The 18,064-nt window shown below is 46.6% G+C and overlaps 1 protein-coding gene across 13 annotated transcripts in view; it reads right to left on the reverse strand.

Annotated features, from left to right (window-relative positions):
- DNM1 (dynamin 1) overlaps positions 1-18,064 on the reverse strand; it is a 69,680-nt gene that overhangs the window by 21,782 nt on the left and 29,834 nt on the right. For 7 of the 13 annotated variants that reach the window (XM_076355061.1, XM_076355060.1, XM_076355058.1 and 4 more), the window contains exons 7-15: positions 17,512-17,654; positions 17,293-17,428; positions 16,038-16,105; positions 14,828-14,966; positions 6,548-6,634; positions 6,264-6,334; positions 5,755-5,806; positions 4,513-4,524; positions 3,131-3,244 (exon numbers count right to left, since the gene is read on the reverse strand). In XM_076355061.1, coding sequence (XP_076211176.1) covers positions 3,131-3,244; positions 4,513-4,524; positions 5,755-5,806; positions 6,264-6,334; positions 6,548-6,634; positions 14,828-14,966; positions 16,038-16,105; positions 17,293-17,428; positions 17,512-17,654 — 822 coding nt within the window. Of the gene's footprint in view, positions 1-3,130; positions 3,245-4,512; positions 4,525-5,754; positions 5,807-6,263; positions 6,335-6,547; positions 6,635-11,430; positions 11,570-14,827; positions 14,967-16,037; positions 16,106-17,292; positions 17,429-17,511; positions 17,655-18,064 lie in introns of all 13 variants that reach the window. The other 6 variants (XM_076355064.1, XM_076355059.1, XM_076355070.1 and 3 more) reach the window with 3 other exon arrangements.

Consider the following 18,064-nt stretch of genomic DNA (forward strand, 5'->3'; position numbering starts at 1 on the left):
CTCATTGCATCTTGCCTACAAGGTCCCCATCACTAGCAGCTCTAGCCCAGCTCACAGACCCTCTTTTCCAGCAGGAGGGAATGCCCTGCAGAGAAGTGGGCACTGTGCATTTCAGAAGGGATTCAGGCAGAAGGACTATTCAAATCAAGTTCTTGTATCGTGTCCACTATGGTGCTCGCTGAGCAGTTAAGACAGTGTACTGTGCTGCTGCTCCAGCCCTGGGGAGACTGTGGCCTCTCTGAGCAAGGAAATCTCACTCTATATTGCCAGCAGCCAGTGTAGGCTCCTCCCCACCTCTCCCCCCATCTGCTGGCCTGCAGCATAATCCCACAGGGTTCAGGAGGTGCAGGTACCTCAGAAGAGTCTCCAGGTCTTGGGAGGCCAGCTTTCTGTGGGGCCGCTCTCCATGGGGTCAGTGTTTGACTCATTGAAAGGAGACAGGAAGAAAAACAGAGAGCCCAGGAGCACACACACATGCTCTTGGCAGCAAGGCAGAGTGGGGAGCCAACTTCCCACCCCCGCCTGGCCTGCTCTTTCCTTCCCCTCCCGTTCCCCAGCACACTCCTTCAGGCCCCTCCAGAGCACCAACAGCCATATATCCCTGCTAACATGTAATGCTGGGCCCTTTAAGACATTTTAAGTTTCAGTTCCTTTCTTCAGAGGCAGAGGAAAAACAAGCCAGCATTGCAGAAAGACTGGTATTTCACTAATGGGGTCCAGATGTCTTCATTCTGCAGACTCTGGGTCCTGGCTTGCAAGGCAGGGCAGGGAGAAGCTGTGCCCCCACTTCCCCCAGCTCCAGAGGTGCTAGCCTAGTCTTCACCCTGACCCCACTGCACAACTTCTCACCCTGCTCCTTCCCCCATCATCACCCACAGCTCCACCACCAGTATTTCCATCTGCACAAGACAGATTCAGCTCCCTCCTTGTTCCCTCTGGACAGCTGCCAGAGCACAGGGAGGCTGGGACAAGAGAGCCCACAGAAGTGCAGGGTGGGGCAGACAAAGCCTCCCCCTTCCTTCTCAGAGCTTCAGTGAAGAAAGATCATGGTGTACAGCCTTTAAAAACACATGAGAACACTTCAGGGTCTGTAGAGGACACGAGTCATCCTGATTTGGTGGAGAAGGAGAGCTCTGGGACAGACATGCAGAGATAACAGTCTGACAGAAGACCATGCACTGCAGACAGCTCTTTGGGATGGAGCCAGCTCCAGGCAGGACTGAGGTTTGGGATGGGAATCCCCATGCTCAAGGCTCTCCAAGCTGCCCCTCAAATGCATCAACTTTTAGCCTGACTCAACTATGGAGTCCAGGTGGAAGTTGCTGCTTTTCTACCTCACAACAGCCAGTGATCAAGGAGTTGAACTTGGGGAGGAAACAAGTAAAAATACGTTTCCCTTTCCCCCCTGCTCCCACTCAGTTGAAGACAAAAAGCTCCTTTCTTAGAGGCTGCTCAGACCTCATCAGCACTGCATCTCCTGTGTTTGAGGGACCGAGGCTGGCAGGGAACAGCTTTCATTAGGCAGCTCTACATCTTGCTATGCAGAAGGGAAATGGTGCTTGCTATTGACCCCCAAGGCTGCACTCCCTCAGGAGGGAAGGGAGGTCCAATCCCCATCCCAGGCAACTGGAATCTATCAACAGTTTACATATCCCCACTGCAGCCCTCCCTCCCACTCCCCAGGGAAGAACAGGGAGTTCTGATTATCTCTAATACAGATGTAGCAGCTGGCTTTGATTAAAATACTTGATGTTTATCACCACTCAACCTGCATATGCAACCTAGAGGAAAGTGAAGCCTCCCCAAGCAACTCTGAATATAAAGGTCAGGGGTCTTATAGCAGAGACACTGATTTAGCAAAAGACATTCCAATGCCTGGTTCTTTAATTAGGAAATTGCTGCCTGCTCATCCATCACAGCACTGCAGCAGTCTCCATGCAGAAAGCGGTATTTAGAGACTGATTCATCACTCTATTTGTCATCATTTCCACCTGCCAAGAATGAAACAGGCCCACTGATACAAACTAGACAAGAAGCCAGGCCTAGCTGTAGCTCCCAGGCACACTACTGTGTGCCTCAGAACATTTGAGGGACACAAACCACAGTGAGGGGCAGAGCAGTTTATTTGCAATCAGAAACCCTGATCAACTCAGAATGCATGACTACATCGTACCAGACATTTTTCATCAGCACATTGAGTGGGGCTAACCCTTTCGATCATGTCCTTACTAAAACCATCCAGCTATTCTTTCTCTTTTCAAAGTAATCAGAAAAGACAATTATCTACCTTTGTCTTGCACAGGAAGCAACACACTGTTGACAATGATAGTGTCAGCTGGGACAATTCTGTCTGCTTACATCATTTCCCACTGAAGCAGAAAGACACCACAGCACAATGCCAGAATTATTCAAGAATATTCAAGATTTTCAAGCAACTCTACAGAGTAGGTCCATGTTCCTGTCAGTGATATTCCACACATTACTGTACTTTTGATCAGCAGTACTCTAACCATTCACAATTCAAACAATTTTACAAATAAGATTTAACTTGCATGTTCAATATAGAAAAATTAAGAGACATTCCTGCTTTGCAGATTTAACAACTGAATCCTGGAGAGGTTAAGTAATTTATCCAAAGTCAGAAGGAGCCAGCATCTGAGTTGCAGCTTCAGCTCCACAGCTCCTGTTGCTATGCTCAGAAAGGAGAGAGCTTTCTTCCTGTGACCAGGAGAAATGCATGAAAACCTCTGCCATACTCCCTCAGGAAACTCATCACAGCTGCCCCACAAATACCAAAAAGTCCAAGTCTTGGAACTAACCCATCACACCCTTGATCACAGCTGCCACAGCAAGACAAAGGTCAAATTCACTCCAAGTGTCTAACAGCTTTCTGCTGAGCCAGAGCTTCAAGCACAGATGTTACTCCTTGTGCGTCAAAAAAGCCACATCCACATCAATTCAGAAATGCTCAGCAGTGCTGAGACTACAGGGAACCCAGCCCAAAGATGGTTTCAGCTCGCGTCACAAGCTGCAGACAGTACTCAGAAGGTACATCTGTAACACCCAGTGAACTGAAAGCCTTATCCTCATCAGATGCCTGAGACTCAAGTCACAGAGTTGAGCTACTCACCTCATCATCCTTGTACCAGGAGAGGTTCTCCGCTGTCAGGACAAACCAATACTCCTTGGAGCCACCCTTCATGATCCCAATGTTGTTGATTGTGAGCCAGCCCTTTCGGATGACCTAAGGGGGTGGAAGCAGTGAGCATTAACAAGGGCCCTAAAAGCCTGGCCTTAGGCGACAGAGGAAAGATCAGAGGGTATCCCTACACACAGAGTAGTATGGAAAGACAAGGAACACTGTGCTCTCTGCTGCTGCCAGAGGAGCCCCCCCACTCAACTGGCCAGTGAAGGTCTTTGCCTTGAAAGGGCCAGGAATAGTATAAAAAGGACGCAGGAAGGAACCTGGTAGTGCTGTGCATTATACCCTCTGCCGAGGGGAAAGAGATGCAGGAAGAACTGCATCAAGAGTGCCTCGGACACCGGCACAACCTACAAGCACCAGATCACAGCAACACACCCAGAAAAGGCCACACCTAGAGAAAACCAGGACACCAGCACACCTTTCGGCACACTGCATGTGTGGAGTGCTTCACCCAACTCAGGGGTGGGGGGAACCAGTTCAAGAAGAAGAGACAGGCAAGCAACCCAGAAAGAATTGAGTTCAGTAAAAAGGAGACACTAAGTATAACAGAACAAAATGGTGCATCTGGAATTAGTACCCTGGACTTCAGCATACCTAGTTATTTGAGTAGTCATATTAATTAAGGGCAAAACAAGTTCCTTTAATAGCCTGACTTCTTTACAGACTAAACTTAGTCTCTAGGGAACTCCAATTCACCAAGTGCTGGTTTAGAGCCTCACACATGCGGTAATCAAATGCAAGTATGCGTCAGCTTAAATGCATTAGCTTTTATACATATTATTGCACTGTCAACACCCAAAAACATCTGTATGCATTATGTGTATGTACCTTGTTGTATGGATGTGCTTGCTGAAAACAACCTGGCATTGAAAAACCATGCGACTGCACTGCACATTATCAAGTTGCACTGTGTGAGCAGCCTACCACAGAGGTACACAATCCCTTTAACTGACAGTTTACCCTATAAAGGTAAACATAGGAGCATTGGATCTTCATTTCATGCCTACTGTTAAGCTCGAGATAGTCCTGTTCTCTCTGTGGACAGGAGGGGGCAGTGAAACAGAACCACACTTTCTTGGATTACTGCTTTTTATCTCCACCCACTCACAAGATGTACCAGCAGTTCTGAATTTTTCTTCAACCTACCACCTTTTCACCTCATTTCTGCTTCACCTGTGTCTAGTGCCAGCTGCCCTCCTCTCCCCATTCAGCAGCAGAGGGAATAATTTGCCTATACACTGTTCTTGCCTTCCCAGATGCAACATTAATGTTCATTAGCACACCCTGCTGAGTGGCCTTCTACTCACCAGGATCTCATCCTGCAAAGGGGAACCATAGCAACAGCAGCAGAGCAGAGAGCAGGAGAGGAGCAAAGAGAGGAGAGATTGTTACTAGGAAAGCTGGAGCAGGAGAAGAGAGGCTCAAAAATAAAATAAATTGGAAGCTGGTACCAAATCTTTTACCCCAGGTGTTAACAAAAGCAACCCCCATCCCAAAATAAAGTCTGCTAAAAGGAAAGCCAAAGCGCTTTACAGGTAGATCCAGAGTTCGCCCTTTGCACTCTTTCACACTCAGCTCTTCTGTAAGGTATACTGCAGAGGATGGGGTTCCCTACAGCTGCTCTGAGATCCAATGAAATGGATGGCTAGCCAGCCCAACCTGCTGACCTACCTGCCTGCCAACAGTACTGAAACAGTCTGCATGTTTATGTGCAGGGAAAGGTGGTCAAACATGTTATAAAGAGGATGGATGTCAGGAGTGAATGTCTTTAAGAAGACTAAGCAAAAGCATTTGCTTCCATTCTCTATGAAGCTGCTTCTAAGGTTCCGTTTCTACAAGATCTTCTAGCCTAGATAGCCTTGCCTTGTCCCCAGCAAATCTGGGAGAAGGTGTTATTAGCCCCTTTTAATTGTATGTACATTCCTTACAGTTCCTAAAGGAATAAGGGAACTTCTCCCCTCCACTGCTGTCTTATCCCATAGGTGCGCTGTCACACATACTAGTGCAACCATGGCTATAACCACCCTTTGTCTCCCTGTACAGAGGTTTAAGTATTTCTAGTGAAGTTTTCCAGAATAGAGTCCATGAACTCTTGAAATCCCTTTCCAGAAAGCAGATATCACCAATGGGAAAGACAACTAGAAGACACAATTCTGTACTGTAACAGTTCAGACTTACTGTTCTGTACCCCATACCTCAGCAGAAGAGGTAGCATAGCTAGTGAAGGGGCTGAACAAACAGGGATTTACACAACATTAATAGGGATTTCTACCAGAAAAGCAAGACCAGATCTTGATTATCAAGCATCCGTTTTGCTCTACAACACTTTCCCTCCATTGCTGCTACATACTCAGTTCTTCCTGACTGCAGTGAGCCTAAAACACTATCCTCCAGGTGAAAAGAAGAGTTTGATGACTTAAAAAAAAACCACACCAAAAAAAAAAAACTTAGAGCACTGCTGCATCCAGCCCAGCACTTGTCCACCTGGTAGCTTCCAGGTAGCAAACATGTCCTTCTTGCAGCAGTGAAGGAGATGGAACTTGGCCTACCTGGTTGCCAGCTGCCTTCTTCTTGCTCATCTGGCTGCTCCTCTGCTGAGCACTGCAAACAACAGCAGAGACATTCAAAACCCCTCAGGCTCTTCATCACCTGAATCCTGCTCCCATCAGATAGCTGCTGTAGTGAGTTCACGCCCCTCACCACTGGCTTCCAAGGCTTGATAACCCAGTCTATTTCCATCTGCTCTCTCAGCCTGGTCTACTCATCTTCTCACTCCCACCTGAACCACACTTGGGTCACTAACCCTCTATTGCTTCTGCTTTTTTCCCCCCTGATACAACCCTAATACTTTAACTCCCCCTTCTACACATCCCTATTCTCCTTCCCAGACTTGCAATACAGAGCCACTGAAAAACAAGCGATACTGAGAGCTGAACCATACTTTGGGACCACAGCATCTACACCAGGGCCTTTGCAACCCATTTACGGGAGCAGCTATAGGACAGAGCCACAGGAAACACATGCAGAGAAGAGGAGGCAATAGGATGTGGGTGCTTACTTGGCAAAGCCAATGAAATCCTCATGGTTTGTGTTCATGTAAGCCAGCTCGATGTCTATTAGAAGCATGACCTGCCAAACAGAGGCACAGACAGAGCAAGACAGACGTTAGTGACTGACACTGCTAATAGTCAGGGGCAGACAAAGCCCTGCACATTGTTCATCTGATCAGCCCTCTGCAGCCAGACACCCCTTGGCTCAGGCCACTCTAGCCTAGACTGTCCCTTCAAAGGTGTCCCCCACCCCACCCAATCTCCCCTCTTACACACACTCCTGATCCCCTACCTGATCTTTGGTCCTGCCTTCTCTCTCACGGATGTGAGTAGTAACAATCCTCTCCATCTCCTCACGCAGATGAGGGTACTGGCTGAGCTGCAAGAGAGAGAAAACACGTGCGCATGGGAAAGAGAGGTATAAAGGGGGGAGCAGCCCCCCACATGTATGCATGCACACATACACCCTGCAATCAGTATTTTCAAGGGAAGTCCTAGAAAGCTGGACTTGCAAACAGATTTTTCCAAGTTCCTGGAGGTCTGCTGGGGGCAAAGGTCATTCCCTCTTGCTTTGGGCTTCAGAGAAAAGTCCTTTTCACTCTTGCAGCAACCCTTCTGCCTCACCAGAGGCCTGCTCCAAACCCACCACATTCTTCCTGGCATGAGGTTCTTGACAAACCCCAGATGTAAACACACTACTATTGCTTATTGGGTTTTTTCCCATTAAAGCGAGCAATTTCTCTAGATGTTCAGCATCTCATTGTAGTAGGCTAAGTAGGTGAATGGCCTGTTGCAACTACCTGCTAAATCCTATGGGAAGTCTCCCTGGGAAGTGAAGTGGATTTCAATCCCCATTTGCTGAGGCACTGAGTGAAAGCATCTGGCCCTCTCCATCAACATCTGCAAACAGACAGAGGATCTGACCAACTCAAGGGGACATGTCTTCAAGAAACACTGTACTCTGGGCATCCAGCTGCTTCTACCTGCCCTCCACCTGTACTGGGGTAGGATTACATAGTTGAGGTCTATTATTCACATTGCACCTACACCACACTTTTTGCCACATTACTGAGGAGGGAATCCTCTCCTGCCCAGACAGAGAAGTAGGACTTTACTAGCTCTGGTTCAAAAGAACATCTACAGAGATCATACATGAGAAACCCTTCCAAAATGAGCACCCTTAAAGCCCCCTGGGTTTCACACAGCACCTACCTACTTGCCTAGATTCGTAAACCTCTAGTGATTTCAATAGCAGTAACTGTATGTTTCTCAGGTCAGGCCCAGCACAGTCAAATGAAATTAATCCTCCAGACCCAGGATCTAGCCCTTTCTTCCCCACTTCACCTATCCCCTGTGAAATAATCCCCCCCCCCTTTTTTTTTTTATTACCTCCAATTTAACTATAATGTCAAACAGCATTTCCTAGTATCAGTCTCTTACATCCCCTCAAGGGCGTGTATAAAAACAGAAATCTCATTTGCCTATGATCTGCACTGCATTTGTTTTGTTCCTCCAATTTACACGAGAACTTCTTAAACTGGTTTGGCCTTTTGTTCTGTATACATAAGCAATTATAACATGCTAGAAGGAACTGGACGCATCACCACTGGAAGCCAGATCCCACACTAGCCAGCAACAATATTCCTAACATCTGACTACAAATAGTCTCAAACCCTTTCAGCACCCTTGCAGTCAAGCAAGTTGCAATAGCCTGGAACTGAAATTGAGGACTAGCTTTGACACTGACTATTTTCAAATGTGGTTTGTTTTGAACACTAATGATCCTACAGAGGCAGGGAAAAACAAGTGGAATTAGTGTTCCCCACCACCACCTTGTCTTGAAAGCACAAACTGGGTGTTCTCCATGTTCTTTATGGTTCTGGCAGCTGGTTGCTTCAGAGACACACAGGCAAAGCTTCCTGTTTCCTTTGGGGGGTTGGCAAAGGATAGATGGGCAAGTTGTGTCAAACAGAAAAACAGGAAGTTGGAAAACCTCTAAGCAAGTCTGAGCTTCTTTGCTTCAAATTAAAAAACCCAGTAAACAAAAAAAAAAAAACCACATCAAACCTACCACCACCACCCCATTCCCAACCAGGACAAATGCACACAAAGTACAAAACAAGTTGTGGTTTATTCAGAACCCAGGTCATCCAGCAACATTCATGTGCAAAAATAAATTGACAGCATCAGTCCCCATGCAGAAGCTTCCAACCCCAAGCATGCACAGGAAAAGCAAGGGTGGGCAAGGAAAGGGGACACAGACAAGCCACAGAATGTCACACCACCAGGGAACATGCAATAGGGCATAGAGGGGCAAGGAGTTATCACCAGCAGTACAAACAGCACCCAGAAATGCCATGACTCTGAAAGACAGGAGAGCAGGCGACCCTTCAAGGGGTTAAGTCTGTCAGCCTGGGATCACGTCCCAGCTCAAGTGGGTTTTCAATCCTGTTTTAGCTGCATTTGCCTGTTTAATCAAAATACAAGCTTACAGCCCTCTTTGAAAACCAATTTGTCCCAATGTTCCCTAGTTCCCCTCTTTGCAGATTCCAGGAGTCCTTGCCAGCACACCAAAGATCAACCTTTAGCTGAAGGATTGCTGACTTGCAAGACCTTCCTGCACTTGTGAGATGCTGCAGTGCAGCCTGGCACACTAGCTAGAACATTATCCTCTTAAATGTAAGGGCTTACATGCTTATACCAGCTTTCTGTTGATTTTGGAGCTACTCTCCATTTAACCAACTGGAAGAAGCTCAGAATCAGGCCAGTCAGAGAACAGCTGTTAATGGCTACCTTCTCTTCAGCCCTCAACTTTTTCTAATAGTCAAGAGAGTCAACTGCGAATCTCTTTTCATACAGGAAAGCTGTACTTCTGTAGACAGATGGGTTTGCCACCTTCTGTGCTCTTTATCAACAGTCTCGTATTATTCCACCTATGCAGCTTTATCAACTGCACATACAAAGATTTCTTCACCATCTGGGGTGAAATGAAATAATTATGACAGCACGCAAACAATAACACACAATAGTTCAGGACAGCAACAAACCAAGGCTACAGGACTGTTAAGCTAATTCAAGAGGTGTTAGCCCAAGCCATCTTCCTTTCCAGAAGCCTCACAGGACTTCTAGCGAGTTTAAAGGTTTGTTTTTGTCATCTGAAAGGCAGCATCAGTCCACAACACAGCAGGCTGGGTATTACCTTACAATTAGCATCAGTCCTAGAGTAGCCTTTTCCAAATGCCTCCCCTAATAGCACATGCTCTTGTTCACATCAAGCAGTTAGGACTATAACATGCAAGATAGATATTGCAAATTAACTAATGCCCCTGTGCTGTTACTACCTTACGCCATCAGAACCCTTCTCAGGCTGGCTGCTGTCCTAAAGTGGTCTATGGCAGTTACCTTCTACTCTTTCAGAGGGAGATACAGGCAAGATTAACCTTCTCACTACATGTAGTGAGAAGCATTTACTAAATGCTTTAAGCATTACTAAAGCCGTCCTTTTATTTTCCAGTACTATTGCTGCATATTTTCATTCAGGCAGTTATTTTGCATCTCCAACATCTGCCTCCCTGGCCTCTCCACCTTTTATTACAGCCATTAGTCTCCTACAATGTCACTGCTACTATCACCTTCCTTACAGTATCATCTTGGTTGCATCACCTTGGAACATCCTCACAGAGTCCTCCACCATATCACGGACTAAAATCCACAGAGCAAGCGGGTATCCAGCTACTCTAATGACATGGTCCAATAGAGAAACTGGAATTCAACACCCTTGAGGTTTTCATGATCCTTCTCCCTCCCCACCCAGAGCAGACATCTCCAGCCAGATACAGAAAACAGTGTAAGCAAACCCATCAAAATAGAAAACCCACAAGAGAAACAGGCTGGAAAGGAGTTACTCTGCCTCACCACATCAGCCCCCACAATCTGGCAGCAGCAGCACGACTCTGCAAGAAATAGCTTGGGCAGAGTTCAGGGCATGTCAAAGATGTCTCCTTAACAGAGGCAGAGGTGAGCTCTGTATTCTTAAGTACAGCCAGACCTTATTAGCTCAGCTCTTGCCTTCATTCTGAACTCCTATCAATTCTTATCTTCCCTTCCTTCCCAATTTAGGTGTATAAGTTGGTGAGTCTGGCTGTAACCCTGGAAGAAGGGAATTGTAATTTTCAAGTCCTAAAATAACCCATGAAACAGCCCTTTCCAACTCAGTTTCCAGAACATACTTCTATTGTGCCACAGACATGTTTCTGGCCCCTCACTGCTAAGTTTAACACTAATTGCCACATCTGCCTTTTTCTTTTTAAGGAGGCATGTGGTGCCCCCTCCTGGAAGAAACCTGCCTGGGAAACAAACCCACCCCTGCCCCAGCCTCTAAGCAGTATTTGACACCCTCCATGTCACTCAGGACAGTTTCCCTCTCCACCTGCTGCTGCCCTCTGCTAGCCTAAGGCTTCACCTCCTGTGGTTCACAGCATACAAGGAAAAGTATCCACACTACCTCCCACTGAGAATAGTCCATGGAGCAAGAGATCAGCAGGAGAATGATGCAGAGGGTATAATGCCTGGAAAAGCTTTTCCCCAAGCCTTTTGGGACAGTAATCTTCTGTTGACTCTGAATGTCTCTTGCAGAACATCTTGCACCTCAAACTTTTAATTGACTGCTGTTTTGTATATACTACTGCTCAACATAGCTCTGCAGACAGATGAAACCTGCAGACCACTCATGCCGTGGGGATGCGAGGTCTTTTTCTGGCTTTTTATCTTTTTCTAGGGTATCTGGATTTTTTTAAGGGGGTCCCAGAAAAAAACTCAAGTAAGAAGTTCCAAATGCACAGGCAGTGGCACAGCAAACAGGGCTCACAAAGGGTTTGATCCACACTGAGGTGAATACCACTGAGCCAGACAGAGGAAAAGGGTATGCTAGAGTAATCCACTGGATCCCAGCTCACTTCTCAGCTAAAGAGCCCATCAGTGACACCCACTTCTCTTGGCCTGCTTGTAGACTGCTCTTATACCTGCAGGTTGCTACTCTCCCTTAGATGTATCTTTATATCAATTTTCTCTCACTAAGTTTGCTGGAGTTCCTGGAGTGTGTGTGGAGAAACAGCATGGAAGTGTGTGGGAAGGGGGTGAGCATTGACCTTTCTTTGCATTTTTTTGTTTCTTTACCTTTTCGCTACACTTTCTGATGGTGGATGTGAGCTCACTCACTACCATATCCACACACTTCAGACTCGGCTCCTTCAACTTCTGCACCTGCTTTTTCACTATGGCTTCAAAAGCGAGGTCAGGCGTGAAGAGACCCGTTCTGCACGGCAGGGGCAGGGTGGGAGGAAGCAACGAGGAAGAAGAAAGCAAAGCAGAGAAAGAGCAGGAAGGAGGAGGAAAGAGAAGGAAAGAAAAGGGAAGAGAGAGAAAACACAAGGCAAAATGAGAAGTGAGATTTTGGTTCATTCCATTGGTTTATTGAACCAGGTGAGCATTGCTATGGGGCCTGTGCACTGCCAAGTATCAGGAGAGTCTACGGGCAAATGGAAGTGGCAAAGGGGAATGAGGTAGGAGCAGCTGGGCCAGTGAAATGGTGAGCTGTCAAGAGCAAGATGAATGGATGGAACCCCCCAGGGATCAAGTGATCTCTTCCTGCAGGAAAGCTTCTTTGGATTTTAAGACAAAGCTGCTTGCCACAGTGAGCCACTGCCTCTCTTCCTAGAGGCTCACCATGTCTCATTTCCCTTTGTCTCAGGCATTCCCCCCTTTCCTTCCCACCACAGTTCTCCTCTTCATGTTTTCCTTATTCCAGCTGCAGGAAGCCTGAACAGGAGCCAAGCTAAGACTTGCAAAGGTCTGTCACTTGCATCTTGTTTTGGCAGAACTGAACTGAATTGATGTCTCTCAGTTTCAGGGATTCAGACAAACTGCTCCACTTGTGGAGCATATTTCCTCTGTCTCACCTTCCCTGCAACATTAACTTCCTCAGTAAGAACAGATGTATCCAGTATTTAGGAAAATGCAAACATGCTACAGGGCATCCATAGCTATACAAAGCAGCTGTTCTGCCCCAGCTAACCTGTAGCATCAGACCCAATACAGGCTTGTTGAGGTTTATAAGGAAGTATTCATTTCCACTGATATTACCTAAGTGGCCTGTATTCTCAGAGGCTCCACTATGAAAGAACAGAAAGTCCACAGAAAATAAAGTTACTAAAATACGGCCAAGATTAATCCAATTCAAGACTACTGCACTCCAAGAAGTTTTTCAGCACATCTTTAACACTTTAGAGCTTCTACCAGGATGCTCTTTGTTACACAGTCTGAGTTACTTGTTTTAGCATGGGGCATTACCACTTTACAAGTGCTTTCAAGGGGACAATGTCCCCTTATCATGGGAAGGGGATACTGCCTTTCTAAAGATACAGTTAATAGTCAGACCTGGGGTACATACTGCTGACAACCAATCCAGGGCTAGCTATAAATAACCACCACTTCATTTAAGTCAGATAATTTCACCTCATCTTTCACATCAGTGGATAACTCCTGCAAGACCCCAAGCAATACCAATATTAAAAACATTCTTCAACACATATTATAGGACCTACAACTAGTTTGCCTTTTAAGCAGCAAAGAGTTAGAGTATGTTACAGGATTCAGCTTCATCACAGGGTCTCCCCCAAGGTGCCAACAAAGCCCTTTTTGAGCAAAGCAAGGGCATTTCCAGAGTTAAGTTCACATCCTCTGACTCAGCAGCAGTTTCCTACTAATCCAGTTGCCCTGCTAAACAAAATACACAGTTTCCCCCACCAGACTTCGGGAGCCCTGCACACGCACAAAAAATATTTAAAAAGCCAGTCCCTTCCAGTACCTGGGTATCACCATTTTGTTTTTTCAGATACAAAATTGTAACCATGACTACTCAAGCACACACAGAACAACTAGCACTGAAGTCAACCATTGAATTCTTAGCAGTGGGATCTAAGCTAAAACGGAACGCTTTAATCCTGAATCTGTGACGTTTCCCCCCCATCCCTGTGGTCTCCTCTCTTATATCCCACCTGGCTGTATGCACCACCTGATCACTTGAGGAACCTGCCACTGTCAGAACAGATGGTCTATTCTGAAATTGTCAGTAAAAGCAGAAACAAAAAGAAACAATGAAGAAAGAGGTGGGAAATGGAGGGAAGGATGCAAAGAGAGAGAACAAGTGGGAGGAGTTTGAATAGCAACTGATGGATGGAGAACAAACCAAGAGAAGCTTCAGAGGGCATGAGAAAGGAGGGCCCTTCTGATCCAGTTAGCAGGCAACTCTGGATACTTGGCAGCCCGAGGGCCTGTGCTTACCTGTCGCCAAGCTCTAATGGCAATTTTCTGGGTGCTCCCCACAGTCACACACCCCAAGAGAGGACAGCAGGACAGAAAAAGGAAGCTCCTCCAGCACTCTAGAAACCTGAGCAATCTCTCACTGCATCCACTTTGCTTTCCCAGTCTGTCCTGGGGGGCAAAGCATGTGCCTGCATGCCTGAGCCCTTCTGTAGAGGTTCTTGGCCCTAAGGACTAGGCATTTCTGCAAGCAATATAAAGTATCACCACTTGGGCACCTTTCCCCACCCTTGCAGACAGGATGTCAAACTCTCCAGACACCTCCTGCACTGCCATTTACCTGCACCTGAATAGCCAGTGGCTATTCCAGTCTCCAGTGCCCATACCACCATCCCAACTGAGGTGCCTTTTCACCAGCACCTAGCCCTGCCTGAAGCAGCAAGCCATGGCTGAGAGAAATGGCACAAGTTTTACTTACTTTCCTGCCTTTCAACCCCAACCTCAGAAACAAAAGCTGCCATAGCCAAAGGGCAGAATCAAGGCAGGTTCCCTCCCTCAGCCCCAACAAATACCGGTATGGATCCCAAAGGGCAAAACCTGAAGCCCTCTCTCTCAGTGAGAGCAGGAGGACCCCAGAGGTGGATGGACATTTCTAACTTGCTTCTTCTCAGCCATGCGCTGCTCTTCCAGAACAGGATATGGACCAAGCCAGCCAGAAATCAAGCCAAACACCACAGGAACGTTTCCCTGCGATACAGCCCACAGCTATAACTGCTGCAGCCTCTGAAGTTCAGCCCATGAGCCCACCCAGCAGCACCCAAAGGCTAGTTTGGGATTAACCCTCTCACTTCTACAAGAACAGACAGGACAAAATTTAAATCCCAATTTCTGGCTTGGAAAATAAAACCAGAAACTAAATTTAAAGTCAAATGTGGCCATATAAGAAATACCCTTGGTTTTAGAAGGAATCACATGTCATGCTACAGACAGAGGGGTGGTGGGGACATCTCCAGCACCCCTCAGCTCTAAAACATTTAAGGAGCAGGGCCATGGCCCATGTCCCACAGCACTTCCCCTCCTGTTTGGCTTGTTGGCTGGATCGCCCCAGGCTGGTACCGCTCAGGTCTAGTCATGCTGAGGAGGTGGTTAGAAACACCGAGTGTGGCTGCAGGCAAGTCCCTGCCCAGGTCACAGTGCTGCGCTGCAGCCAGCGAGCAGAGCAAAGTGCCAGCTCCATGCTGCCTCTGGTTACCTTCTTGGTGCACTGTCTAACAGTATTGATTAACTCCGAAATGACCATGTCCACGCATTTCAGGCAAGGTTCTTTAATCTTCTTCACCTGCTTTTTCACAATGGTCTCAAAGGCCATGTCGGGTGTGAAGAGACCGGTTCTAAACACCCAGGGTGGGGACAAGACAAGGCAGGAGGGGGAGAAGGGGCAAGGAGAATGTCACAGCATTACACACACATCTTGGAGCAGGCACCGCCATCACTGAAACCCAACACATGGGGCTGGGGAGTGTCATGTCCCCTGGACAAGCCCTGACTGGAGTCCATGGAAAATGGGGGTCACCTGGCACCTCCCAGGAAGGAGGTGCTGAGGGCAAAGTGGATCCCAGCTGGACAGCCACAGCCAGGCCATGATTTCACCTCAGCTGCCAGGCCTAAGGGTGGCAGGGGCTGACCCCTCTGCAGCACATTTGACCTCAGAGTTGTGCAGCAGATGGGAGGTCTTTTCTGAAAGATTTTCTTAATGATTAGGACATTAACACATTTGATACCCTTTATCAAGCTCAGCTAGCAACTGAGCAAAAGAAAGGAATGAAAATAAATCCAGGTCAGTATTTGTTCACATCCCAGCGTGCAGGAAGGGCTCTGACAGGCACCAGGCCCTGCTCACCTTCCCAGGAGCAGCACGACTCAAGGTCTCAGGGCTGTGCTTTTTGACAGCTAACCTCTGCTGAGGGGAACACAAGCATATTTGCTAACTACATCCTGGGGCCACTGGGATCCTGGTGATGAGCACCCCAGTGCTCCCTCAGATCTCTAGGGGAGGAGGTGCTCAGTACCAACAACTGTTTTGAACGACTAACTGTTGGTTAGTATAGAGACAGAAAGTGAAAACCAACGTTTTAGTTTTAACTAAATGATGGAGTAGTATGGGCTTGCATCCCTCTTGCTATCCTTTCTTATGTCAAGACACAAGAAGGAGGGAGAAAATGTCTAGTCACCAAGGCAGGTTTACCTTTTAGGCTTCTGCGACTCTCACATGGGAAGAGAAAGCAAATTGACTTGGATGATTGTCCCTACTCCCAGATTCAAGCCACCAGGGTGGTCCAAGGAGATTATCCCTCCCCTTTGGCTGACCTACCGTACCTCTGAAGTCTTCAACTCCATTTGGAAGGTCTAGAGGTATTTACAAGGCTATGCAGCCAATGGTCTGCCTAGTGAGTGATACGTGCCTGATTCCATGGATGTTCTTGATGGCATAGCTAATCTCCCGCCGCAGCTCCTTCTCATCAAACTCCATCTGCACCAAGAGAGAATTTTATCAGAAACTGCCTGACACTTATTTGCGCAACCCCAGGATACGCAACAGCATGCTTTACAGAGAAGAGGTCCCATGCCAGCACTATCATGTGTCAGATGAGATATTGGCCCAAGTGTTGGATACAGAGTCCAGCCATAAAGCTTCTGTTGCCAATGCAGACATCCTGGACAAATATGAATAGCTAAGGGCCTACATTTACAGATGCCAAGCCCCAGCAGCTCCCAAGGAGCTTCTTAGAGATAAAGCAATAGGACTGAAGTGCTAGATTGCTTCCTCAAACAGTTTTGTCTCCCAAAATTTAGCATGAGGTCTTGGCAGCTGTTTTTTCAGTGAACACCACAAATAGATTTACAATTCACATACAAAAATGTATTATCCAATGCAAGGCAGGCTCTTGTGTTTCACTAAAAAGGCCTCATCTTATTCAAATGCAAAAAAGAAACAAAATGCAGAAAAGCCAGGAGTGGAATAATTTGGCTCTTGAGTCTGTTCCAACTGATATTAAAAAAGGTTTTTCTGTACCACTTCTGACTAGGTTAGTGTACTTTGCCATCCAAGAAAACAATTATTCAATAAAAGTCCCCTTCAGCTATTATGACAGTAGAACAGTTTCTACACTGTTCCCACCTCTAGGCCATTGATAGGGGACAGACAGAAGTAATCCCAGGTATATCTATATCTTCTTTCCTGCTTCTTGCATATCCATTAGGGCAACTTTAGGTCTAGTCTGGTGCTCAGGATTAAGGAAGTACAAGTTTCAGCACCATTCGTACCATGTGAAATTCAAAGTAGCTTTGACGTAACGTATCTGCAAGGACATTCAGTCATTGATTTACTATTGTCTGTGTTAAAGGAAGTTAATTTTGCACACTTAATTTAGCATTTAGGAATTAAGTCGAAGAAATATTGTCATTTAACTAAGAGAAAGTTAAGTTCTGTCACAAGGACAGGGACCGAGGGAAAGGTCAGTACTATGGGAAGGCTCCAATAAGGGAGAAAACAGGAAGTAAAAAAGGTGATAAAAGGGAAAAAAAAAAAGAAACAAAGTAGTCAAAGGGAAAAACAGATTGTGAAAGGTACCAAGAGGAGTAAGGAGACAGGCAGAAGAGGTAACAGACAACAGGCAAGAAGACAAAGTGGATCTCAGCAGCACAGGGAAGCAATACCTTCACCAGTTCAAAGGGGAAACGCTCATGGAAGATGCGGTTAATCCTAGCTCCTCCTGACAGCTCATAGGTATCAATTTGGTCTCCAGAGCCTTCAATGCGTTTCTCAAAGTCCACAGCAAACTGCTGGACCATCCTGAAAGAAGACAAAAAGCACGAAGTAGAAGTCATGGCTGAGCAGTCATATCCAGGGAGGGACGTGCAGCTGAGGCCACTTACTGAAGCAGAGCTTTGGTCTTGCGAGCAGGGTCATCAGGGCGAAAGTTCTTGTACTCCTCCACCTCCTTCTCAATGGAGAGAAGCTGGCTTTGGAGCTTGTTCCGCAGCCCTGGCAGGGTGTCACGGATGTGGTTGGTCAATTGCTGCACAAGAAGAAGGTTTAAGATGATAATAAACCTCTAGGTAGTTATTGGGAAAAGTTTGCTTCCTCTGCACCACAAAATAAAAAGAGTAATGCTCCTCTCTCCTGCGTTCAATCCTTCTGAGAGGTCCTAATAGAAAGTCTATCCCAGGACAGATACCAGTTACAATCTGGGTGTATTCTGCTTCCCCAGCTCCTACCTATTCACCCCTCTGTTCCTGACCTTCATTTTACCTTCTAGTCTGGTACAAAACTGCCATTCATACAAGGCTGCTGTCTCCAACCCAAGAATAAAGCTTCATATACAAATATTAGCATTTGCTATTTACACCAGGGCAAAGGCTATTCTGTCTTCAGATTACCATACCACTGACATCCAAGGTGGTGGTTAAACCCTTTTTCAATGCTAAG

The sequence above is a fragment of the Aptenodytes patagonicus genome, chromosome 18 (genome assembly GCF_965638725.1).
Source record: "Aptenodytes patagonicus chromosome 18, bAptPat1.pri.cur, whole genome shotgun sequence".
Classification (NCBI taxonomy): Eukaryota; Metazoa; Chordata; class Aves; order Sphenisciformes; family Spheniscidae; genus Aptenodytes; species Aptenodytes patagonicus.